The following is a 26,845-nucleotide window of genomic DNA, read 5'->3' on the forward strand; positions in this document are numbered from 1 at the left end:
GTCCTCCACCTGGGAACCACCCAGGACTTTGAGCTGTCCCACCTCTGTCTCACCTCCTGCTTCCTCTTCGGGAAGAGTTAAAAACAAAAGCAACAACAAAAACAAATGAATTAATCCTTCTGAGAATCTGTAGTTCACAAGCAAAAGACAGAAAGGAACTTTGGAAAGGGGAGCAGTTTAGAGGAGCCTAGAGGACCTGTGGGCCACCTATGGGTACCTCCTTTGCCCCCAAATGTTTTTGCTCTTCCCCCCAAGACTGGTGAAAACATGTTTTTCTTTATGACAGTACCTGAAATTTTTTCCATTAGAAGTTAACGTGGGATAAAATGTACTTCTTTTACAATGAAAATATATCTGAGAAGATTAAGGCACTACCATGCCATTCAAACAGCAAAGTGTAGCATCTTTTTATCTATTAATCTCTTCGGAATTTCAGCCCCTGGGGGAATGGGAGCCTGGAGTGGAATGTGGAGCCTGGGGCCACCAGAGCTCAGGAGGTTGATCCCTGGGAGTGAAAAGCAGGGGCAGAAAAGAGGAGAGTAGGGAAGATATACTAGATCCATTTTGAAATTTTGCCTGGGACCCCAAGAGGGAGGTGAGGGATACTCTATCCTTTCTTTATTTCTGGTTGCAATTCTTGGTGCTCAAACTTGCCTGTGTTGTTTTAGGGTGGGAGGAAGCATCTAGAGGCTAATATTGGTGAATTCTTTCTATTCTCATCTGTGACTCAGGGTGTATGTGTGAATATGAGTGTGTGCTTGTGCGTGTGTGAGAGAGAAACAGAGAGAGGGAGAGGATATGAGGTTATGCAGCAAGTAGATGGTGGTTTTGTTTTTCTAGTAAATTTGAATAAGAAAAGGTAGTCGCCACCCCTCACTCCCTTCGCTCCCAGTCCTCTGAAAGACCCTGTATTATTCATTCGGTTTCTGTGGTAGAATTTGTTTCAGTGTTTCTGGGGTTCTATGATTTATCGATTGCGGTGGTTGCTGAGTGTGGTGCTTTACTCCAGGTTCAGTTTTATTCAAAGAACAAATATATATGAAAAGCTCTGCCCTAAAGCCTTTGTAATCTTCCGTTAGCCCAGGGACCTTCTCAGGTAATAGAACCAAATCTACTGCCAGCCCCAGGGAAGGGAGTCGGTCCGGTGGCTGCCTTTCTTCTGGAAACAGATGGTTTCAGGAGCCCTTTGAAAGAGGGGAGGAGAAAGGATGGCCTCCTGTCATTTAGGGGGCAGGTCCAGGAATGAAGGTGGACCCTGGAGGCAAAGGGGCTGGGGAGGAAGCTGGACCCCGTGCTCACCACACTAGAGAAGGACCCATTATTTGATCCTTTCTTTGTGAGTGACTGAGGGCAGGATCTGTGTTTGGTTCCTCCTCTGTGCCCAGCCCAGTGCCTGACATGTCACAGGCCACTGAAAGGTGAAATCACTTAAAAGTGATGCAGATCACCCATGGGACACAGCAAGTGTGGCGAACGGTCCTTTACTGAAAGCCTACATCTTTAGATTTCTGTGGGCGTGGGTTTTGGAGCATTGTCATTGACCCCCAAGAAAGCTGCGTGCTTGGGATTTAAAGTTGGTTGATCAGAACTGCTCTACTCTTGCCTCTCTTGGTTTCTTTGGACATCTTACTTATTTTCCTATAGTTTCAGCTTCCTCATTTATCCGATGAGAGTAATAATAACCCTCCTACAGGGTAAACGTGAGGAGGAAACAAAGGTAAGTACGTGTGTCAGAGTACACGATGACTTAGGAGGTGCTGTGCACACGGGAGTGTTTTGTATCCAGCTTTCGCAGAAGGCGGGTAAATCCTGTCCTCTAGACCCCCGGCCTCTGGGCCTTCTTTCATCTTTCTCTGTTAGTTAGATCCCCTGCGTTAAAGAGCACGTGTTCCTTGGGTCACATTCAAGGCCAGTGTCTTGTCATTTCCTGAACACTGTAATTGTTCTCTAAAAGGAGAGGAAGGGGGAAAAAAGCCTTTCTTTTATTAAAGAAGTTGGATTAATATAGTTAGGAATAAAACAATAGCCTACAATTTGCTCAGTGATGCAGAGAAGATATCATGTTAGATATTGGAGTTTAAGCAAGAGTATATCTGTCCTCAAGTCTCCTAAGGTCTGGAACACAGAGCAAAGATAAGCGAGGGGCATCAAGACAATCGGACAATTGTCCTGCTTATCAGTTTGTGGTGTATTTATCCTGGGTCAGAAAAACCATTGTGTATGTTGGTATTTGACAGATTGCTTAGAGCAGCTTTGTCTGATCAAAATGTAATGAGCTGCATGTATAATTTTAAATTTTCTTGTAGCTTCTAAAAGAGTGGTAAAGAAACAGGTGAAATTAGTTTTAATAATATATTTTATTTAACTCAATGTATCTGAAATATTATTTCTACATGCAGTTAATAAATTTTTTTGTGTGTTAAATATAATTATTTTTTATTTTTTGGTATTAAATTGTTGAAATTGAGTGTCTATGTCACATGGCACATCTCAGCTCAGGACTGGTCAGCGTTCAGGTGCTCTGTCACCACGTGTGACGGGCAGTTTGGACAGGCAGTTTTAGAATATAAAGCATGGTGCTTTTAACACTTTCACCCTTTTGCTGTGGAGCATGTTGAACATTTTAAGCCTTTATGGTTTGCATGTTAAGTAATTAGGCCATTCAGTGATTAGTATAAATTTTATTCTGAAGAAATGCTTTTTAGGAAGTATCTATAAGCCTTGATTAGGGACCCTGAAAAAAATTATTGGTCTCTTTTTTCCTCTGTAAAGTGGTATTAATACTGATTTTGAAAAAAAACCAAATAGGTTTCATTATTTGAGGGCTGTCTGTCAGACAGTTTAACTACATTACATTGTTTAATCCTCACAACCACTGGAGGATGTAGATATTATTATTTACATTTTAGCTAGGAGGAATTTGAGCCTCAGATAGGTCAAATACATTACCCAAGGTCACTCCCACAGGTTACTAATGACAGTGCCAGGACTTCATCTAAGAGTTGCCTGCCTCCTGGCACAGAGCAGCCATCTCCCCACACGTCTCTGTTCTCAGGGCTCTGGTGGTGAAGATCAGGTTAACTCTCTATAATGATGCACGCTTCCTCAGAAATCATGTCATAATGAAAATGACAATTTGAGCATCATAACTAATGACAGTTGGGAAAATGCATTTTTCTAGTAGAGAGAGTCCCGTTGCTTATTTTACCTCTGTGACAGCAGAATTAACCATTTATCCCAGTTGTTAGAACAGCACTTAATTTTTAGCAAATGGCTAGGGCTGTGTGCCTGTCTTCTAGATTAAACCACTTGCTTACCTCCTGCAATTGTAAAAGGCTTAGTGAGGCTTATAATCAAAAGGTTCAAAGTTCTCCACTTGATCATCTGGAGATGGGTCTGTGCTACAATAAAAGAAAAATAATGCCATAAGCTCTAGGTATAGGGCTAGAACAAGAGGGTCTTTTTTTTCTTGGTCGTTTCTAAATTTTGTTATAGATGCAGTTTAGTTTTACATTGCTATTATTCTTTTATTGGAACTTATCTTTTAATTCTTCCCATTCTTGATTTATTTTTTGAAGTGCTTGCCACACCCCCACCCATCCTTTCATCCATTGTCATTTTTTAATTTTTCTTTCTTTCTTTTTTTTTCCCTCTTATGCCTGGAGTGAACGGGGAGACCAAATGGATAAATATATTTTTTGATGTATATTCCTACTCATCCTTTTATAGTTTTGTTTCCCAGGGATTTGCTGTTTTTAAAGGCATTTAAAACCTATGGCTTAATTTTCTTCCTTACATTTGACCTCAATTGTGCTGTTTTACTAGTTTTCATTTATTTTGTCATTGTCACTAGTAACTGCATCTGTCCTTCCTGCTTTCCTCTTCTTTTGTAAAAATTGCATTTCATTGTAAAGATTTCATCATTGTTTGATCCAATTCTACTAAAGAGGTACATTTTCCTAGTCGTTAAATATAACGTGTTTATGATAGTTTTTGGCATCACATATATATGTGCTTTCAGAACAGATTCTATTATCATACACTTCTGATTAATACTGTTTTGTTTTATAAATGACTTCAAAGTCCTTTTTTTCCCTTTTTTTTGAAAGAAGACGATGCCTATGAAGCACGGGTGCTTACTTTTTGACTGTGAGGCGTTATTGCTGTCATGTCAGATAACAATTGCTTCCTTTAGTCACTGAACTAAAATATTTAGGAAATATTTTGGTCATTGATGTTTTCAAAACATAAATCTCTACATGGTATAGATCCTTGTGCTTTAGTATTATATTTCATCTCTAACTCATGAACTGTTAATATTATTTTAAAAAAATTAATAGGGTCTTAAGTTTTTTCAGTTGACCGTAGACTTGAGGAAGATTTATGGTTCCTAAGTAATGGATACATGATAGCTTATGGGGCAACTGGATTCATTTAAAGGTCATATCTGTGATTCCCAGATGTGTGACACTTGGATGTTGACATTAGGAACTGCACATGGATCTTCAACATTGAAACTTGTGTACACACAGGTATTAGTGGTGAAGTAGCTTATGGCACCACTAACTACATGGCCCTGTGTGTGCATACACTTAAATCATTAAAAACAGAAATCAACCTGCTTCCTTGAACAAAGATCATACAGCAGTATGTAAGAGTTAAAAGGTCTAAATGGGGGCTATTCCTTGCTGGTAAGGACTCTCATGAATGGGTCCTATAAAATGCCATTATGCTTGCTTAGGAAGATTTTACAACACTTTTCAACAGCATTGAGGGCAGGAGCCAGGTAGGGCTTGTTTTCATTTGTATCACTGGATCCATGGGGGATACCTGGCACACAGTAGGTCTTCAGGGTATAAAAGTTGTAGAAATGAATGACCAGAGAAATAATTTGGAGGAAATCTAATTTATATTCTTCACTATGTCTTACATGCAATTGGGAATAAACTGTGCATAAATAAATCATCATTTGATATGCCAATGCTGGTCACAGTTAGAAAAAATGTTTTGTAAGGCACCATGTGGCTAGGCTAAATTCTCTTCTTTGTGTGAGACAATCAGTCTGCTCCACCCTTATTTCCTATGTTCTGTAAGTCTGTACACATGGATAGTGTGTGGGCGGTGGACAGTAATGCTGCTTTGTTGTTCTTAGGAATGAACACCAAGTTAATAGGTGTCCCAGGTATGGTATTGTGTGGCTTGCTAGTCTGTTGTGCAGGCTTAATAACAATTACCGTGATCTTTAATGATAACAGTTCTTAATGAGTATTATTATTGTTAATAATGATTATATTTAATAATTACATCCAGTACTTATCTTTAATAATAATAATTAGCACATGGGAACCAGTTGCACCATTGTATTATCTTTAGAAGAGAAATCTAAATCTGTGACCTGGTAGTTTGCAGAGTGTCTGCTCCCACCCTCTGCTTTCCAGATCAGAGTGAGTCAGGAGGTTTCTAGGGTCTGGGAAACAGGGAGGGGCTTCTAGAGAAATTCCTGTGCATTCTGTGTGTCAGAGGCCATACTCACATGTCACTTTACACAGAGGTCTTATTTTTATTGTGAAGTGCCATCACCATGAGCAGCCAATCTTCCACCTCCCCCATCTCTCCGCCTGCCCACTCATCCTTCATAACTTTTGATTTTTCTTTCACAAAGAGAAGACCCAGAGCAGATCCTTATTCCATAACATACTAATTTGTGTGAATCACGTAGGGCAGAGTCCATGTTTATTACTTGTATGTTGGGAAAACTTTGATCTTCTTTTGCCGTGGCTATGTTTAGATTTAAATGCCTGCATGACTTTTTTTTTAAAAATAAAAAAACAGTTTATAAAAAATCAGCGAATTAAACATTTTTTAGCTTTTCACACATTGATACAAAGCAGAGAAATATTTCAGTGACAACAGATTTCAACAGATTTTCAACTACACTAATGTGCTTTATTCTTTAGGGTAGTTTACTTTTCTTTGAAAACACAAGCAGAGATATTCCTTTCCAGTGGTAACTGATGTTAATATATAAAATAATAATTTTTTAAAAAGACAAAGTTTCAGATTTGTATGTGTATTTTGACATAAATTAAATGTCAGTTAAGATTTACATGAGCAGGGTATTTTCAGGTTAGTTGATGGCTTATTTACCAGGATTTAGAAAAATAAAAGCTACAAGAAGGGCTTCTTTTAAATTTTTATTGATTTTCTTGTACATATTCACATAATAGCTTAGACCCATTGTTAGGTACCTTACAACATTTCTAGACAAAAGCAGATCTGATCGGAGAATACCAGTCCTGATTAATAGTTAATGATAAGACCACAGACACAAGGATGTTGGGGTCTAGAAGGTCACCTTGATCTCACCTGTGTGCGGGCTATGAACTTGAAGTCTCTCAGTAAGAACACCTCTGATTGATGCACTCCACTTTTTAATGACTAGAACCTGAGGGCTTTGCCTCTGCTCGGGGCAATTCTGCTGCAGTCTGATAGTGATAATGGAGGGGAAAAAAAATCCACAGCTTTCCCATTAAGCCTATCTGACTAAGAGGCTTGTTTAATCCAAATCACTGTCATCACAGATGAGTGACTTTTATAACTGTCTCTTCCCTTCTCATCATGACTGAGATTTGCTTTGTAATGTTTGTGTTTTGCTCTTGAATTTTGTCCTTCCAGGTTTGATGATTCCTGTCTTTTGTGTGGTGGAGCAGTTGGACGGCTCTCTTGAATATGACAACAGGGAAGAGCATGCTGAGTTCGTCCTGGTTCGCAAAGACGTGCTTTTCAGCCAGCTGGTGGAAACCGCGCTCCTGGCCCTGGGCTACTCCCACAGCTCTGCGGCGCAGGCACAAGGTATTCTCGAGTCTCCCCTCTCCTCCCCGTGCCGTGGGTGTGTCATAATTTGAGGAAGTGTGTTCCCCGAAATAATTCTTCAAACAGGGATTGGAGGAGAATGGTCACACTTAGCATCTTTCCCAAACAGTGAACGGCAGAATGTTTCATGGAGAGTCTTGTTTTCTGGTTGCTTTGAAAAACGTTTGACCAGTATCTCTAGAGCACCAAAATCATTTCAAGCTACCACTTGCCTGTCAGAATGATCATCATAGGTTTTTGTGCATTGATAACTCTCTTACTTTCTCCCCAAATCGGTATTCTCAGAGTGCTGGGACATTTGACTCCTAATTTATCCAAATTTTAATATGTGATTTATAGGCTTTCAGTTTTCTAAATTTATTTATTGTTTTGGACCTGCAGCTTTTGCACTTTATGATCAGCTTTTAGTGAAATAGAAAAAAAATGTATGTCTCTTATATACCGTACTTTTGTATCTTTGAAAACCTCTCTGTAGTTCTGATGTGGTCCGTTCATTAAAAAAAATGCTGTCTTTGTGATCAATTCATTTTACCTATTTAATTAAATATAATTTAATATTAAAATTGCATCATTATTTCAGTGTGAATTGAACAGCACTGGGGAACCCATTGTGAGCTTGTGTTGCTCATTTATGCCAAATAATTGACAAAAACAAATAGCAAAAATATCCCCAAACCTTGAAGAATGGAAAAATAAAATTTTGACCCAATGGAATGATTATCTTTGTTTTTTAGCTGAAATGATTGAATTGTATAGATGATGGTAATGGTTATAACTAAAGGACAGAAACTTAAAGGACAGAAGTGACTTCCAGGTCTTGTTCCATATGTTTATTTCCTTTATTGCTGTCCTTACTTAATATTTGTGTGTGTGCCATGAATTTTTGCTACTTTTTCAAATGAATTCTTCTTCATATACTTCCTAAGAACTATTAGTCCAAGCCTCTATTTATTTAGAGAAGGAAACTATGAGAGATTAAGCAGTTTATAAGAAGTTACAAATATGGTGACCAAGGACATGAGATTTAAATTCCCCACCTCTTGACTCTGATTTTGTAAGCAGATTATTACTTAAAAAAAAAATGTTTTAATTAAATATTCAAATTATATCTTAGTTCTACCAAGAAAACAACCCATCTGAAACCAGAAGGTCAAGAATGTTTTCCCAGGGCCATGGATTATTGTGAGTTGAAGTGCGGTCTGAATCCCAGCGCTTGGCCTGTCCAGGTGCAGTAATACATCCAGCTGAATTGTGGAGTCCACTGCTTTCAAGGCAGCGTGATAAAGGATGATTCATTTCCTTATCCCTACGACTTGCCTTCTTGTGTGAGGGATTCAAGATTTGATCCCGAGCAAATTACATACTGGGCACCATTGCTTTTATTTCATGCTATGTGCCTAAGTGCAATAAAAGAATCCCCCCCATAAACTTTTCATGCCATTTTAGGGTTATTTTTCTCTGAATGTAAAGGTCATTGTATCCCACTGCTTGCATCCTGGTGTGCCAGCTTCCTGTTTGACAGGGCTATCCATCTCAGTTAGCACGGCTGCTCAGCGCGCCGTGAGCTCACATGTGGAGCACAGAGCACTAAGTGGCCAAGATTTGATTCTTGGCACATGCTCAGGGAAGGGGCTCTCAGGAAATTTGCACGAGGGAGCCACACTGTTCCATTCAGTGGTGTGGACTTAGAGTTCTACTCACCAAGGTGAGATCCACTAGCAAGAAATATGGTCTACAGTGGAGGATTAAATAGCAAAAAGTCAAAAGTGAATATTTGCTTCCCCAAAGTTTTTAAAAACCATGGTTAAAAATGACTAAATATCACACTTTTTAAAAGTTGAATCAACATCTTGTAGGTGCTCTAGATCACGACATACTTTATTTTGTAGGTAAGCAAAGGTTTTATTGCTAGGTCCTGTACTATAATTTCACAGAGGGAGGGAAAATCACAGTTTATTTTGTTTTAAATTAGATTGCTGATCTCTGTTTTGGGTAAATGGAGAAACTTAGAATTGTTTACTTTGAAATGAATGTATTAGATCTTTGTTGTCATTCAGATCATCACACGTGTGCAGTTTGCTGCATATTTATTATAGGCCAAACAGAATGCGTGATAAGACAGGTTGTTCATGTGCTGGAGAGACAGCAGAACGGGAAGAAGCTAGAAAAGGAGGCAGAACAAAATGTGATTGCATATTCGAGGCCTGAGGTTTTATGTGTCTACTTTTCTGTTTTGGTTTGGTTTTATTTGTTTGTTAGTTTAGGTAATTCCCCCCAAGATGAGGAAGTCATTGGGTGACCTGAGAGCAAATGCATTTGCAGCAGAGAAGCTGAGCATTTCTGAACCTCTTCTTCCTGTGTTGAAAAAGTTGGGCCAAACTAAACTGGTTTCTTGAGCCTAGTTTAGAAATTGAGACTCTTGAAATGTGATTTTTTTATTTTGACATGACCAGAAAAGAGCTTCAATAATTGAATTGGAATAGCATCCAGATTGCCTTTAAAAGAGAAAATACATTAGCAGGGTCATTATTTTGGAGTGATACTCACGTTCCAATGACGAAGCAGCATACCCACGCTCTTGTGAGCATAGGATAGTCAGTTTCTTCTTCTGATGTGGCATTCCCTCCAGGTGAGCTGAAGAGATTTTATTAAGAAAGACTATTTACTTAAAAAAAATGATACAAATTCCACTAAAATGGAATTCACGGATTTTCAATCCCGCTCCCCTACCCTGCCCCCCGCCCCCCCCCCCCATTTTACAGTAACCTTCTTTATTTTAAGCCAGATATTTGGACCCTAGAGAGGATAAGGGCACAAGATAATGTCATAAATCGTGGGCATTATGCTTTTAACTGACCCAAACCCTACCTTTCCCAGAACACATACCATTTACCCTCAATAATTCTCAAGGATATGAGATGCAGGATTCACTTGAGCTGCTGTTTTGCATATGCAAAAAGCCTAAAGATGGCGAGCTCTTTGCTTTTCCCAGAATAGGTAGCCTAAAGTCTAACGAACAAGCACATTTTATGTTACTCGTTGAACCAGGAGTAGATATACATGGGTCAGAAGTGGTCTTCCAGTCTCTTGTAAGAGGAGTGTTAACACAGGGAACTGCTGGGCAAGAACCCTCCCCCCCAAACTCATCACTCCACTTATTTGTCTTTTTTGTTTCCTGTTCATCCTTTCAGTTTTGCTCCATAATGCTTTTGGTAATAGCCATGGGCCTCTCCGCATTGTTGCTACTGATTAAGTAGCTATTTGTACTTGCCAAGGTGGATGGTGGACTCTGGGAGGTGGCAGGGATGGCAGCGTGATTCCTCACTTTGTACATTTGACTTAATTTGTAAATGGATATCTTATCTTTTTCCTGCTTCCTATTTAAAATTTATTTTAAAATTTATTTTTGACTTGAAAATTTTATTTAAGAACAAACATGCTGGACAATAAATAAGCAAAAATCCTTTCTGGCTGGTTATTTTTGGGTTCATGAGTATGTAAACAATTATGAGTTTCAAGAGGTAGTATATAAATCACCATTTTTTCTTATTTGTGTTAGAATAATTAAATGTATAGCCATTTAAAATGATGTTTTTAAAAAGTGACACAAAAATGCTTTTAATACAAAGTTATGTGACTCAAGCAGAGTACCAAATAGAGTTTCAATTATATAAAATTTCACTTATATGCATAGAAAAAAGACAGAGGAAATATATTAAAATATCAACTGGGTGGGTGGTGGGATTACGTGGGATTTTCTTTTTCTAATCAGGAAAGAAAAAGTATGAAATTCTACTCCCTCTATGAATTCTTCTCTGAATAAGTGGGAAGTTATTTCCACCATATTATCCAATTTTGATAAACAGTTCACTTTGTCCCTAATTTATCCATAAGTGTGAAAACTTGTACATGTTACGAATGCATTCGTTGTTTTTTCAGGTTTAAGATTAAAAAAAGAATCAATAAGTCATTAATGAGCCCCTGTGATATATAAAACAAGGGATTTCTTAGGGGTTTTTTAAAAATTATAGTTGATGTATAAGGATTTCTTAGAGTTTTAATAGTTCTAGGTAACATAAATTCAGCAATTAGTATTTGTGAGACACTATTCTTAGAGATTTACATGTACTGACTCATTTAATTCTCATAACAGCTCTTTGAAGTAAGTTATATGTTTCCCATCTCATAGATGAGGACACTGAGGCACATAAAGAGAGAAGTAACTTTCCCTGGTGCACAGGGCTGGTGGGTGGAAGAGTTGAGATATGAAGCCTAGTTAACCACTTCCTGAGTCAGAGTCCTCGACCACAGGGCTGTCCAGTGACAGATCTGATCACTGGGAATGTAGAGTTGGGGTAGGAGTCCATTCTTATTTAAAGCTTGTTCTTTTGCTTTTTGACCTAAGGCCTAAAAGGCAGGACTTTTTGGATTGGGTGCCTTCTAAATACATAATGATTACATTTATTTGATAATGATTACATATATTCAATAATGATAAATTATACATATTTCATTTCTTTGATAAAATAGAGATATTTCTTCAAGGTAACTGAGACAAATTTCATTAAAAATAAAAGCCTCACAGAATTGTTTATTGAAGCCAACTCCTAAAACTAAAAGGAGGGACTACAGTAGGTTGAGTAATTCAAATATATGTTTCTTGCTTATAAAGCCAAAATGATTCTTGATATGCAAATAAAGAATATTCCTTAGCAATTCTCATCTTCAAATTAATAAATTCAGTAGTATGAAATGCCTACTGTGTGTCAGTCACTGTTCTGGGGATAAAGAACTGGAAAAAAAATCTTGCTTTCATGGAGCTTACACAAGAAAAGTTTATAGTATGTGGATAACTAGTTGATTTTCACCCTCTGAGCTCAGAAATATTGAATATCGAGGCTCAGAGAATAGAAATGCATGTAAAATTTGTTTATAGGTTTGGTGATAATTTTTAACTAAATGTTCATTTTATTCCTGAAAAAAATGCTTAAGAATTTCTCTTCCTCTTGCTAGCTTTTGGAAATAGATGACAAGATGGGAAATACGGGTTAAAATTTCTAGGAAATCTTACTTTGCTTCATTAAAGAAAGCTGTTTGTTTGCCTCTTCTGTTTATTTTTGTCTTCATTTTAAAAATAGGCCTAATGTTGGCTTTGATTTTTGTTGGTGAAACCCTTCTGCTCTCACAGGCCCATTTCTTCAGAACACAAGGGTGGCACTTTGTGGTAGGCATTTAGTCCATGTTAGAAGAAGGAACAAATGAACTTACCCTGGAGAAACATGCATTCCTAAAAAGTGCCAGTTTACTGTCTTTAATTATTACATTTGGACTCATGAACTGGAAACTATTTTGTTGACTTAGAGTGATGCATAGCACAATGTGAAGTCTGTAGGAATGCAGTAAATGTTTTTTGATTGAATGAAAACGGTTTTTAAGGTTCATTTTTTAAAAAATAAATTTATTTATTTATTTTATTGGCTGTGTTGGGTCTTTTTTGCTGTGCGTGGGCTTTCTTTTTAGTTGAGGTGAGTGGGGCTACTCTTCGTTGTGGTGCACAGGCTTCTCATTGCCGCATCTTCTCTTGTTTCAGAGCACGGGCTCTAGGTGCGTGGGCTTTACTAGCTGCAGCACATGGACTCAATAGTTGTGGCTCATGGGCTCTAAAGCGCAGGCTTGATAGTTGTGGCACACAGGCTTAGTTGCTCCGTGGCATGTGGGATCTTCCTGGAGCAGGGATCAAACCTGCGTCCCCTGCATTGGCAGGCGGGTTCTCAACCACTGTGCCACCTAGGAAGCCCTAAGGTTCATTTTTGCTAAACTTTATCCACGAAGAATTTTGTGTGTGTGTGTATCACTGTGAGGTTGGTGCCCATTCATTAATTAGCTACTTTTATCAGAAGTGAAGTATAATTTGACTCGTTATTGATCGGCTGTCACCGTTTCCAGACTATTCCATGTCATCTTTCCATATTCAGTGATGTTTTGACTATGCTTGGGGTGGCAGAGCACTCAAGTAATAACTGTTAGACTCAAAGAGGTAGTTGTTCATAAGGTACTTAGGGGATTGCTGGGATCCAGATTCTTCTGCTCAAAATTTAGAGATACGTTGTCAGTGTTTATCTGGACCTCATCTGTTTGAAGGCATTGTATGTAGGGTGAATAATTTCAGTCTACAAACTAGAAACAATGATAAGAATAAATAAAATAAGATTTGAAACCAAAGCAGTGAGAATATTTATATAAAAAGGAATGGCATGGCTTAATTTATGTATTACTTATTTTTTATTTTATATATTATTCGTTTATTAATTATCATATACTTTCCAGTGGACTAGCTCTATAACATACCACATATTAGGTAGAACTTTACATAGAAGCTACTGTTAAGGTAAATTTCCTCATTAGAAATGAATATACTTTCATTTTAAGTTATTCAGTGCTTGAAATGCTCTGTTCTTAAGTTAATTCTATACAATGTTTTATAATGGAACTATATAACATATACAAAGTTGAGAGACTAGTGTATTAAATACTCGCGGAATCATCAGCTAGGATCAAAAATTAGCAATTTATGGTCGATTTTGTTTCATCTATGCCTCTACCTATTTCTCACCTCTCTCCCACTGGATTATTTAAAATAATCCTAGACCTCGTATTTTGTCCATAAATATTTTACTGTGTCTCTTAAAGACTATTTTAAAAGCATAACCATAATACCAGCATGAGGCCTAAAAAAAAAAGATAATGATTCCTTAATATTATAAAATAACCAGTTAAGGTTCAAATTTTCTGAATTATATATATATCTGTGTGTATTTTTAGTGTTTGTTTATTCAAATCAGGAGCCATACAAATCTATATATTGTACTTGGTTGATGTGTCTCTTAAGTCTTTGAATCTATGGGTTTCCCATTCTCTTAAATTTTAAAAAATTCTAAAACTTACATTTGCTGCTTTAATTCAGAATTATTTTTATTTTGCTAAACTTAATGAAGACCCTAATCCTATAAATGCCTGCAAATACTATGATTTCAAATAAAAAATTAATAAGCTTAATCATAATCTTGGAAAGGAATTCAGAAAAATCACTTTTTTGTGTAAGAGGATGGTTAAAAGACTTATATTGTCTAGAGTTGAAAGGTTTTTCATGTTCTGAAAGTTTGACCTTCTCCCTACTGAAAATACTTTAAATGATCTCTTGCCTTGTCTCTCTTAGTTTCTTTCTTTGGTTCTCTCTCTCTTTTTTTCCATTTTTTCTTCTTTAATTAAACTCTCATGTTTGGGAGACTCTCAGAAGGTTTTTCTTTATAAGGGCAATGTTGAAAAAAGGTGCATATTTAGAAATTTTAGGCCTTGGAGCAAACTTTTAACAAACAAGCTGTTTTTTTTCAAAGTTCTGTGGCTCTCAAAAAAGAGCTAAAAACGTTACCCAAAATTGCTGTTAACCATGTTTCAACCCTCATTAGAGCTGGACAGGCCAAAATGTAGAACACTGGCTGGGCTGACACAGATCTCTAACAAGCCCCCATACTCTTCCCTCCTCTAGTATATATAATTAAATGTTCATGTATGTGTGTGTGCATATATATTTGTTCACCTGCACATAGCAAAACCTGAAACACTACTTTTTTTTTTTGAGGTACACCAAAGTGAATCAGCTGTATTTATACATATATCCCCATATCCCCTCCCTCCCGCGACTCCCTCCCACCCTCCCTGTCCTGGCCCTCTAAGGCTTCACCCATCATCGAGTTGATCTCCCTTTGTTATACAGCAACTTCCCTCTAGCTATCTGTTTTACAGTTGGTAGTGTATATATGTCTATGCTACTCTCTCACTTCGTCCCAGATTCCCCTTTGGCCCCCACTCCCCCAACCCCGTGTCCTCCAGTCCATTCTCTGCATCTGCATCCTTATTCTTGCCTGTCACTGGGTTCATCAGTACTGTTTTTTTTTTTTTTTTTTTTTAGCTTCCGTATATATGAGTTAGCATACAGTATTTGTTTTTCTCTTTCTGGCTTACTTCACTCTGTATGGCAGACTCTAGGTCTATCCACCTCATGACATATAGCTCCATTTCATTCCTTTTTATGGCTGAGTAATATTCCATTGTATGTATATGCCACATCTTCTTCATCCATTCATCTGTTGACGGGCATTTAGGTTGCTTCCATGTCCTGGCTATTGTAAATAGGGCTGCAGTGAACATTATGGTACATGTTTCTTTTTGAATTATGGTTTTCTCAGGGTATATGCCCAGTAGTGGGATTACTGGATCATATCGTAGTTCTATTTTTAGTTTTTTAAGGGACCTCCAAACTGTTTTTCCTAGTGGCTGTACCAACTTACATTCCCACCAACAGTGCAGGAGAGTTCCCTTTTCTCCACACCCTCTCCAACATTTATTGTTTCTAGATTTTTTGATGATGGCCATTCTGATTGGTGTGAGGTGATACCTCATTGTGGTTTTGACTTGCGTTTCTCTAATGATTAGTGATGTTGAGCATCTTTTCATGTGTTTGTTGGCCATCTGTACGTCTTCTTTGGAGAAATGTCTATTTAGGTCTTCTGCCCATTTGTGGATTGGGTTATTTGCTTTTTTGGTATTAAGCTGCATGAGCTGGTTATATATTTTGGAGATTAATCCTTTGTCCATTGCTTCATTGGCAAGTATTTTCTCCCATTCTGAGGGTTGTCATTTTGTCTTGTTTATGATTTCTTTCACTGTGCAAAAGCTTTTAAGTTTCATGAGGTCCGATTTGTTTATTCTTGATTTTATTTCCATGATTCTAGGAGGTGGGTCAAAAAGGATCTTGCTTTGATGGATGTCATAGAGTGTTCTGCCTATGTTTTCCTCTAGGAGTTTTATAGTGTCTGGCCTTCCATTTAGGTCTTTAATCCATTTTGAGTTTATTTTTGTGTGTGGTGTTAGGAAGTGTTCTAATTTCATTCTTTTCCATGTTGCTGTCCAATGTTCCCAGCACTGCTTATTGAAGAGGGTGTCTTTTTTTCCATTGTATATTCTTGCCTCCTTTGTCAAAGATAAGGTGCTCATATGTGCTTGGGTTTATCTCTGAGTTCTCTGTTCTGTTTCGTTGATCTTCCTTTCTATTTTTGTGCCAGTACCATACTGTCTTGATTACTGTGGCCTTGTAGTGTAGTTTGAAGTCAAGAAGCCTAATTCCACCAATTCCATCTTTCCTTCTCAAGATTGCTTTGGCTATTCGGGATCTTTTGCGTTTCCATACAAATTGTAAGATTTCTTGTTCTAGTTCTGTGAAAAATGGTGTGAAACACTACTTTTTAACTAAATGCCAGGGGAAAAATAATGCTCATCTTACTTCTTTGTCTAATATATTCTTAAAAATGAATATCTAATACATGTGTTTATAGTTCTGTATTTCTTACATTTGTTTATATTGTCATAAGTATGTTATCTAAAGTATATAAATATGTAATTATGGCTCATTTAGTCAGCTGATGGAATTATGGTCTATATATAAATTTGTAGAGGATGAAGACCCTATCCAATTTGATTTGCGGAATGCCTAGCTGTTGAGTAGGAAGTACTTGATAAAAAGTGTTAAGGGCAGTGAATTAAGAAAAAAAAATCTGATATCACTTCACATCTGACCTTGCAGTTTCTGCCAGAATATCCAGTTAAAAAAAAATAATTGTCAGTGGAAATAATTCATTTAAAAAAACTTGCTCATTATTTTCTCTGTTATGAAGGAAGGTTTTAGTAGTGTTTACAGTTATCTGTTTTGTTTGGGGCAATTAGCCATGGTGTCCATTAGCTTTGGTGTATTTTTTAAACTGCTTAAAATCCTTCTTTTTTGGAATTTGGGCATTAATGCCTGTGACCTGGAGGGGACTGATGATCTTAGTTCTGCATTTTGGCATTCATGTAAAATGATCCAGGTTAAACAGAGTGACCCACAGTGATATACAACTTTTATTTAATAATTAAAGTATGTCCCATTAAAAATATATAGCTTTTGAGGAGTTATGAGTAGGAAACCTACAATCTAAAATTGGTGATACTCTGATACAATTTATATTGTGATTAATTTTTTATTCTATTCCCTTCAAAAGTATAACTGTCTTTTACTAATGTATAGATTTAAAATGCAAGGTCGAGTCATTTGCTGAAGACCCACTCTTTTTGTGCTTTAAGAAGATGCAGTAGCGATTCCATTAAAGGAACTCATTTAGTGAAAAGTACATTCATAAATGATAAAATCTACCTTTTGGGTAGATTGTATATATAATATATATAATAATAATATAATTTAAAGCTCTCCATTGATACAGCTCTCAGTCTTGGTGCTATACCAATCATATTCCAACTCTTAATAAAGTCCGTTTTGACATTCATGATAGACAGTAAAAACTTCTTGGCCATAGGCCATTTTGTAATATTCAAACTCTTTTCAAAACTCCCTGCTTTCTTTTTTTCCCCCCTTTTTTATATGGCTATATGGATAAGAGTTCTGTTATCTAAATCTTATAATTTCAGTTAATTCTTTTGTGAAATTTCAGAATTGTAGGTCCTTTTACTTCTTATTTTAGTGTACATTTTACATTTATGCTTTTAATATCTAAATTTTCTCAGATACAGTATAATTGTATTTAAAAATTTTTATGGAATATCGACTCCACAATAATTCATTCATTGCATAGTGTGAGTTGGTGGGCGGTTTATTTGTAACTTATGTAGGTACCTTGGCACATGAAGCGGAACCCTGCGATGTCAGGGATCCCTTCTGTCTGCGATGTGACAGAGCTCAGTGGTGGCTTTGGGAGGCAGGGGTGAAGAGCGAGCATGAAGCTGGCCGTTTGGTCACTCATGGGCTCCTTGGTTTGGTTTCCGAGGTGCCAGATAGATTTCACATGGTTGTGATGAGCATTTAAAATCCAGTGCTTTGGAAAGCAATGTTTTTTGTTGTTGTTTTGGTTTTTTTGACAGTAGGTTTGAGAACTGTAAAGCATCTCATATCAAGATTCTACTTGCTCAAAAGCAGTAACTGGCAAAATTATTTGTGTGTCAATGAGGGAAAACACAAAGGTTTTTCCCTGTCTGCCCCTTTTTGGTTTGAAGAAATATCACCCAGGACAGAACAGCAAATCTGTGCTACTGTTTTACAAGCTCTTTACTCAGGTTGGAAAAGATCGCTGCAGGCTATATGCAAATAGACAGTGCCCGAGGTTTCTCTCAGCTTCCAGCTCCAGCTCACCAGAGAAACACATCCAACATATTCTTTCTGTCAGTTTTGTGAATCAGAGAATGAGATGCTGGAAAGCTCATTGCACAGTCAAGCCTCTGTCCTCAATAGTTTGGCTCTACAAGGCCCAGTAATGTCCCAGGTGAAAACTGGGCCCAACCTCCTGGGAGCCAAGTTAAGAGGGCGATCTGTTCTTAATCAAAGCTTTGACCAGTTTTACCAGCTTAACGTGGTGATTTTTGAGAATATATACTCCAGAGCCAGAGTAATAAATAAAAATTTAAGTGTTGTATTTTATTATGATGAATACAGTGATTCCTTAAGGGAAGGGGGAGACTTCTTTGAAAGGGGGTCTGCTTTAGATACTCTGCAAGGGAAGAGAGATATCAGAATTATCTGGAATGGAAAAACTTTATTAAGATTGTTAGTCTTTTAGAGCATCATTGGAAGAAGTGCAGTTAAAAGAGTTTTACTGTTCCCTTTTTATGAAGAAGGGCACAACGCAGAATTTTTTAAAGATTATACCTTAATTTTCTGGTTCTCTTACACACTGTGATACCATTCATTCACTTAACAAATATTTCTTGTGTGCCTATTATGTGCCAGGCATTGTTCTAGGTGTTGGGGGCAAGGCAAAGAACCAAACACAGAATGCCTCTGACCTCAAGATACATTCCAGTAGGGGAGATAGAAAATAAATTATAAACATATAATAAAATGTTAGATAGGAGCTGGCAATAAGTTATGCTTGTGTTGACTGTATTAGCTCCATCTTGTCTAAAAGGAGGTTTTGGCAAATATAGGCTTCTGGAAGGTAGCTTTTTAGCCAGAACAAAATTGAAGGTTTTGAATGGGGTTTGAGGATTAAAAATAAAATGATGTAGGTACTTAAAAGGGTAAGCCTCAGTTTTCTGAAAAATTTACCTATTTGGACTATCTCATGTTTGGAATAGGATAAATATAATACGTCAGAATTAGCTTAGATTAAGCCATAGTTTAGTTTTTGTGAGGGAAACTGAAGCTTCTACCTGATAGACATGCTATGAATATATTTAATAAAGGTAGTATTATTAACTAATTAGTAATATTAAGCACTACTATTTATTTAGTACTTCTTATATACCAGGTACTGTTCTAGGTGCTTCACATGTATTCACTCATTCAGTCCTCATAATAACCCCCATGAAGTACATGATATAATTGTCCTCATTTTACCAGTGAGGAAACTGAGACTCAGAGAGGTAAATAGCTTGGCTGACATCAAAAACTGGCTCCAGAGAATGTGTACTTCACCAATATCCCATTCTGTGGCATTATATTTCTAGTCTGCCAATCTAGTCCTAAATTCAAACTAATAGTAACTGTATTTTACAGGCATTAACCAAAGATTGACATTTTGGAATTGGTAACTGAACATATATATATGTTTAAATTGAGTGGGGAGCATGTTTTGAGTTTAAATAACAAAATTGAGCTTGCTATCTTGGGATGGCATTTTATGAGAATTTACTTTGTGTGACCCTCATTTTTGTATACTTAAGCTCCTTATAAATTTATAAATTAAAAAACAAGTTTGTTTTAATAACAAAGTAGTGCTTATTAATTATAGAAAACCAAAAACAGAAAAAGGAAAGAGAAGACAACCCCCCCACCCTGTGGACCAACCACCTAGAAACAAGTGTAGGTAACATTTTAAGGCACTCCTCTTTAGTTATAGTGCTAGGCATGTTTTTACATAGTTGAGGTCATATATACAATATTTTCATCTGTGGTTTTTCACTTAATATTGTGTATAATTTGCATATTCTTTATTATTATTTCTAATATTACGTACTAGTCAAGTTTTTGGTTTTCAAAGCAAATGTGAAAGACTCATTTTCCTTTGATGATCTAGAAGGATTTAGGAGTGGTCAGTATATCAGGAGGTGTTAAGTACAGACGCTGTGCCTAGGCCGTGCGGGACAATCAGAGTGACCATCTCCACTGTAGAAACATAGTTATCCTTTGAAAATAAGTTTTTTCTAAGTTAGTTTATTGTAAGGACTTCCCTGGCGGTCCAGTGGTTGAGACTCTGCATTTCCAGTGCAGGAGGCACGAGTTCAATCCCTGGTTGGGGAACTAAGATCCCACATGCTGCACGGCCAGAAGAAAAAAAAGCTAAGTTAGTTCATTGCAGGTGAAAGGCTGATTATTTAAACAATAATTTTATCATTGACGGGCTTTCTTTCTTACCTCTGCCTTGTGGTAAAGAGTTAAGTTTTTTAATGTGGGAGAAGAGTTAAAAGACATTGTGTCATTTAGGAAACCTTAGTTAATTGATTGCATATTTTGTTTTTATAATAGCCTTGTTCTTACCACATTTTGGTCTTTCTCCTCTTTAAAAAACACATACACAGCATTGTGTGGGTTAGTTACTGAGTGCTTACTAGTTTCACAATGACAGTCCTGTGTTAACGATGTCCCTTTGCCCAGGAATTAATAACTGATGACAGTTTGTCTGTTTTTTAGCCTCTGGTTTTTGCTCTGTGCAGTAGGATGGAGACTTTCTGAAAGAGTCATTGGGGGAAACTCCTAGGAAAGGTTTTTCCTGTGTTTGAATTGATTCAGCACAGCTCACTATTGGAGGTAGGGAATTTGTCAAACAAATCATGAAAGCTCCCAGGCTTGCAGGAGCAATGGGTTGTAATCCCTTTTTGGTAGTTTGTTTCTAGAGGACCTCAGATCCTGCTGGGCATGGGAAAGAGATGAACTTCTCTCCATCTTCCTTCTGTATTTTATAGTCCTAAGACTGACCCAACTTCTTTTTATAGTCTCCTCTATAGCTTAACAGGTGTGAGATTGTCCTAGTTAGAAGTCAGGTGTACTTGGCCGTCTACCCTGCCCCCTTTCCTAATGGTGTCATTGGTACCGTCCCGATCATCTCCCTTTTGTGTGGTTTTCTGGAATCATTCGGCTCACACTGAGGTCTGTCTTCAGAGGTAGGGATCACTCTCTTCCTATGTGATTATGTTGGTGGCTCTTGGATAGAGAGAAGTATTTGCTTTCAATAAAATATTTAGATTGGTTTTCATAATAGGCATAGCAAGGATTGGTCAGGATTTATGTAGCCAAAATTATCTATTAAAATGTACTCAGCAACTCATATGAACAAAGAGTGTTAATTATGAAACCAGGATTTTATCATGAGATAGCTTACATAATACATTGTTATAATTTACTACTGTTTTCCTTTTTTACTTCTAACCCCTAGTGGATATTAAAATGCACCTGTTTGCAGTTTAAGTGAACACAAGATCAATAACTGCTTTCTGTCTTACTTATTAAAGGGAAATTTCCTGTTGTGACTAACAAGATTATGAGTTTGTCTAAGTCTCTCAGCACATACTAATTCAGCCAGGTAAATGAAAAAGAATAGGCCCAACTCCGTTGTAAATCAGAGGGATTAAAACGCTCGTGGGTGTGGTGTGTTCTCCCAGGAGACTGAGGTGTCATGTAGTATGTGATAAGGGATTTTGGCTGCATTGTCTTGAAGTTTACAAAAATAACCAATTTATCACCCCAAAAAGGACACACCAATAGGTGTGTATATTTTTTCTCTTGCTAGTATTGGAATACTTCAGTGTTAGTCAGTAAGACATAGTTTTGTTCTATTTTCCTGTATGTTTAGTCCTTAAAAAAAAAAAGAGTGGTGTGCATATTGTTGCTGATTGTAGTGCTAGTGAACACAGAGCTTACTGTTTGCCAGGCGTGTGGCAGCTCCCTTCATGCTCACAAACCATGTGTGGCATCAGTACGATTATCTGCGTTTTACGGCTGAGAAAACTAAGGCACAGAGAGGTTAAGTGAATTACCCCAGGGCGTCTAGCAAGTAAGTAATGGACCCAGGATTCAAATGTTCAAACCCAGGCATTCTACTTCTCGCGACCGCAGCTTAGTCACTGTACTCTGTGTCTCTCTGGCATGATTAGACATTGTTGTGATAGTGGGTATGAATAAAAGCCTCTACAAGGCCTAATGTAACTAGACTAACTCATTAAAATGCTGCTTATTTCCTCCTCTTTTTCCTTTATTTATCTTTTCTTCTTGTAGTAGTTTGGGAGACAAGAACTTCAAAGACATTATGAGTGCATTCTACTTAATCTGAAATATTTTGATGCTTCTGGAAAAGTGAGATGATTTAATTTCATATATAATTGCATGAGGAATTATAAATTATGTTTTCTAAAATACCTATGACACTAAACCACAAAATGAACAGATAAAACTGATTTGTTCTCTGACAAATCAAGATATATGGCACTGTTTTCATTGCAAGTGCCATTCGTGGGGATGGAGCAGCTGAGTGTGCTACAATATGACACAAACATTCCCAGGCGGCCCTGCTTTCACACGGGCATCCCGAGGTGATTTACAACCTGTACTAAAAATTTTTTTTAAACAGTGTCAAGCAGAGCCCAGGTTGAACTTCTAAAGTCATGGAATACAGATATATCTTTCTAACTGACCTTCTTTAGCATTAACTTACTCTTCAGAAATAAATTGTTTTATCCTGTGGAGAGAATGGACCATTTTCAGGGCACTGGGGGAGTGGCATTTAGAAAATTCTGTCTTAAGTGCATTTAATAGTTTCCTGGAAGGTATGTGTTGACTTCTTCTGGAGGGTAATTTATTCATAGTAAGACTGAGTTAATGATTCTTTTTTCTTCCCACTGGACTGAAAACCGAGTGTGTTGTAGGTCTCTGTGTGGTGAAAGGCTAAAAACTCAAAATTTGGATGTTGTGAGTTTAAGCATTTCTCAAAGGACCTGTGTGCCCAAGCTGCCACAGTCATTTGTTTGTCCTGAATTTTTAAAAGGCTTTGAAATGTGTGGAACCAAAATAGTTCTGTTTGTAGTACTAAGGAATCTGGGGAAATAAGAGTGTTGTCTTCTGTGTGGGAGAGATTAATATGGGTTGATTGCTGGTAGCACCTAATCATTGCGTTGATTTTGTTGGGCGGTGATGGATTTTTCACTGAGTCTGCCCAAATCACTCACCTGGTCCCTTTTGTGATTCAGGACAGCTGATTTGTGATGGGTGGGTAGGAATAGGAGGGGAGATCAGATCTTTGGGTCAGAGAGAAAAACAGAACTCCAAAAGGCAGATCTTGATTGATTTTGTATCGGATTCCAGCCCAGAGGAGTGAATTCAGACACACAGGAGATGTTATTCTGCATCACTGATACTTGTATTAGATGCTTTATTTAATGTTCTCTTTTTAGGTACATTTTCTATTATGTGTGACAAAAAGTTGGTTGAAAATGGTTATCCAATTTAAATGTTAGAGTTTATTAAACAAACCAAATCAAACAACAGATAGTGTTGTACAACACTGTGAGAATGTAGAAGGAAACCAGGCTAGGTTTTGAAAGTGAAAGTCGCTGATAACATTTCACAGTTGTACATTAGTTTAAAAAAAAATTTTTTTTTAAATTTCCAACTTGAACTTAAGTGGTTAAAAACATATGGATTTCCCAGTTTCTTTTCCTTAAGGCATTGCTAGGAATCGCTCATGGTGAACAGTTGATCAGGTGTTTCCTGTCAGACAAGCTGAGAGCTATCTAATGTTATGGGACAGGGCCTCGGGTCCCCTGCTCTGTGTCTTCTACGGTCCTGTTTTTGTTCAGGACAAGATAGTAGAGTGTGGTGCTAGGTGTTGTGAATTTGGCAGTGTGACTGTTGGACTTTTAATATTGCTGTTACCACTTCCCAGCTCTGACTCTCTGCCCCTCATCCTCACCTATAAAGTAAGGGTAGCAGGGACTTCCTTGGCAGTCTAGTGGGTAAGACTCCACGCTTCCACTGCAGGGGGCGCCGGTTGGATCCCTGGTCCAGGAACTAAGATTCCACATGCCACATGGCCAAAAAAAAAAAAGGTAGGGCTAACAATAATCACCTCCTTCCTAGGGTTGTTAGGAAGATTAAATGAAACACTCCAGATAAGGAGCTTTACACACAGGGTAAGGGCTGGGTACGTGTTAGTGCTCGTATAATTACTATTATAACTTTGTAAAGCAGAAGCTAGACATAATATGTTAATTTCTTTTGTTTTCTGTAGTCTCCATTCATATAGCCCCTCATCCTGAGATACTGGATGTGAATTACTAATATTATTTCCTTAATCATTTAGATTTTCTTACTGTATGGGAAGAATAGATCCTCTGATATTCCTTGTGTTTTGATCAGCAAAATCCTATTCCATGGCTCTGCATCAACTTGGAAAAAAATTGATTTCTGTAGACAAAGTATTCTGTACTACACTGACTGCTTTTTTCAAAGAATTTAGTCTGTATTTTATATATGCTGACAGCATAATAAAATTTCCCCCCAAGTCATCTGGTTGAAATAGCCTTTATTAATTACAAATTTAAAAAATGAAATAGCCTTTATTAATAACAAATTTTAAAAAAATTTAAATTTCATTAATGGCTTTGTAATAAAATGAGCTGGTTTTTTGGTCAGTTGACAAACACTTTGCATCTGTTCCATCTTCTTCTTTAGCGTTCTAAATACCAAGTTACCTAAGTACAAATGCAGCTTGACTACAGTGAAACCATCTAGTTTAACACAGTGTTTCCACAGTTGGATTAAAAGCCAGGGTATTTCCCCTCTCATTCCTCTTCCAAAATAGTCGTTCATATCTTTTCTGTTCTTCTGATGTGGTTCCACTTGTGGAACTGCCTCAAAGTAAATCTGGGGCTGTGTGGAGCGGAAGGAATGTAAATGTTTTGCCTGGGGACACATTGTCAACAGGTATTTGTGTCCTAGAAAATTTGAATGTCATGTTACCTTTGAATCACGGCTCCTTCTTTTCATTCTCCTTCCTGGAGCATCTCACAGGAGATAGCTTCACTTTGGTGCACTTTTACCTGGACTAAATAATCACAGCTTAAAGAAAAAAAAGTAAATAGTGATATTTATGTGACCAAAGAGCCCAACTAGATGAAGATATTAGATCAAGTTATGCTATGTTCAGTTTCGTTGCAGTGTGATGCAGTTAGCTTTTAAATAGGGCAATGAGAAATGAACTGGCAATGAACTCCAAAGTAGCAGTTTTAATTTTTTGTGACTTATTAACTTCTTTCCCCTCATTTCTGTAGTCTTCTTCATTCTATTTCTTTCCCTTTCCTTGGTATTTAAAATAGTCCTGCCTCAATACTACTTTTCTGATAACAGAAGTCAATGTTTCTTTTTTTTTCCCTTAATATTGTTCTTTTGGGTATGCCAGATCCAGTGTCAATGTGAATAACATTCAAAGTTTAAATCAGAAAAAAATAAAAATTCCTGTCTCCCCTCCCTGCCCCTTTTTGACCAATATTCTATTATTAAAAAAAAATGAAGCATGAATTACCTGTGGGGAAACATAGCATTTGAAGACCTTTTTCCTGCCAGCTAGTAGATGTGTGGTCCCACGGTGTTTTGGTGTGTGTTTATTTTAATATTAGAATTACCAACTGAAAGCTAATAATACTCTAAGAAAAGTATAATTATGAAGGTAAATCTGTATCAAAAATTGCATGGTGTACCTCAAAGTCAAATATAATTATTAGGGGATAGTCTCCTATTTGATAATTATCCATTCATAGATTTGTACATAAAGTAGTGTTTATAAAATTGTGTATTTTTAAAATTCATTCAATTTCCCACAAAGTATAATCCACTAGATTTTAGGCAAAATAACCCACTTTGGTATAATAGAACCACACCTATATCGAAATAACTAAAACACTAAAATAGAAATATCATGTTCCTTCTGCCAAATATTATGATGTGACTCCTGCCAAGTCCTAGTGCCCACTCCCTTCTGAATCCAGTGGTCCTATTTTTAACTTTTTTTGAGAACTCACCCCTGCCGAGGCCTGTGCATATGACAGCTACCTCTTTAGCCTGTGGCCATTTGCAGTGTCAGTGGGAGCAGTGGTGATGCTACAAGTTGGCAGACAGGCTTGGTGGGGCTGGTGGCAGCCCTGCAGAGAAGGACAGCTCATGGAGAATGGTGTTGGGCCTGAAGGCTGCCCTCAGAGGCCTTGGATAGTAGGATGGAGCATCACTTCAGGAAGGAGATAGGCTAGATCAGGAGGGGCACAGTGCAGGTGCCACGGGACTAGCTTCTAATCATAAAGGTCTCCATGGCCACCACAGACCTGTGCGGGAGGCATTAGAGAGGTAGTGGGTCACTGGACACATAGCAAGCACAATCTTGTTTAGGGGGTAAGGGACGAATTCGTTTATTCGAATTTCTCATGAGTGAAGGAGTCACCTTCCCATCAAATCAACTTATGTACAGATTTTAATGCAATTTTGATATTGATGCATGTTATTAATGTTCATTCAGTTATTTTTTAGCCAGCATGCATCATTAGTATTAAATGCTTGTTAAAGCAATATCATTTTTAATTATAGAACACATAGTAGCTAATAAGTAAGAACAATACTGTATAGCACCATCAGTGGTTCATATGGCTAATGATTAGCAGAGATGTGCAGTAATATTGATGACTTTGTTTCTGTTCCAATTAATAGTATATGTAACAGTTACTTTGTTTTAGCTTACTCTGAACACTTATTTATTTGAGACCTTGGCCACTGGGCAGATGACAGACTTAACTATTATGTTTTTGTTTGTTTGTTTCTTTTTTGTTTTGGCCATGGCTTGGGGCTTGTGGGGTCTTAGTTCCCTGACCAGGGATTGAACCCAGGCCCAAGGCA

The 26,845-nt window shown here is 37.4% G+C and overlaps 1 protein-coding gene across 1 annotated transcript in view; it reads left to right on the plus strand.

The window, feature by feature from the left end:
• Positions 1–26,845, plus strand: part of SATB2 (SATB homeobox 2) — a 181,366-nt gene that overhangs the window by 15,985 nt on the left and 138,536 nt on the right. The window contains exon 3 of the mRNA XM_057745861.1: positions 6,676–6,852. Within this exon, the coding sequence (XP_057601844.1) occupies positions 6,676–6,852 (177 nt within the window). The remainder of the gene's footprint in view (positions 1–6,675; positions 6,853–26,845) is intronic.

The sequence above is a fragment of the Hippopotamus amphibius genome, chromosome 8 (genome assembly GCF_030028045.1).
Source record: "Hippopotamus amphibius kiboko isolate mHipAmp2 chromosome 8, mHipAmp2.hap2, whole genome shotgun sequence".
Taxonomy (NCBI): domain Eukaryota; kingdom Metazoa; phylum Chordata; class Mammalia; order Artiodactyla; family Hippopotamidae; genus Hippopotamus; species Hippopotamus amphibius.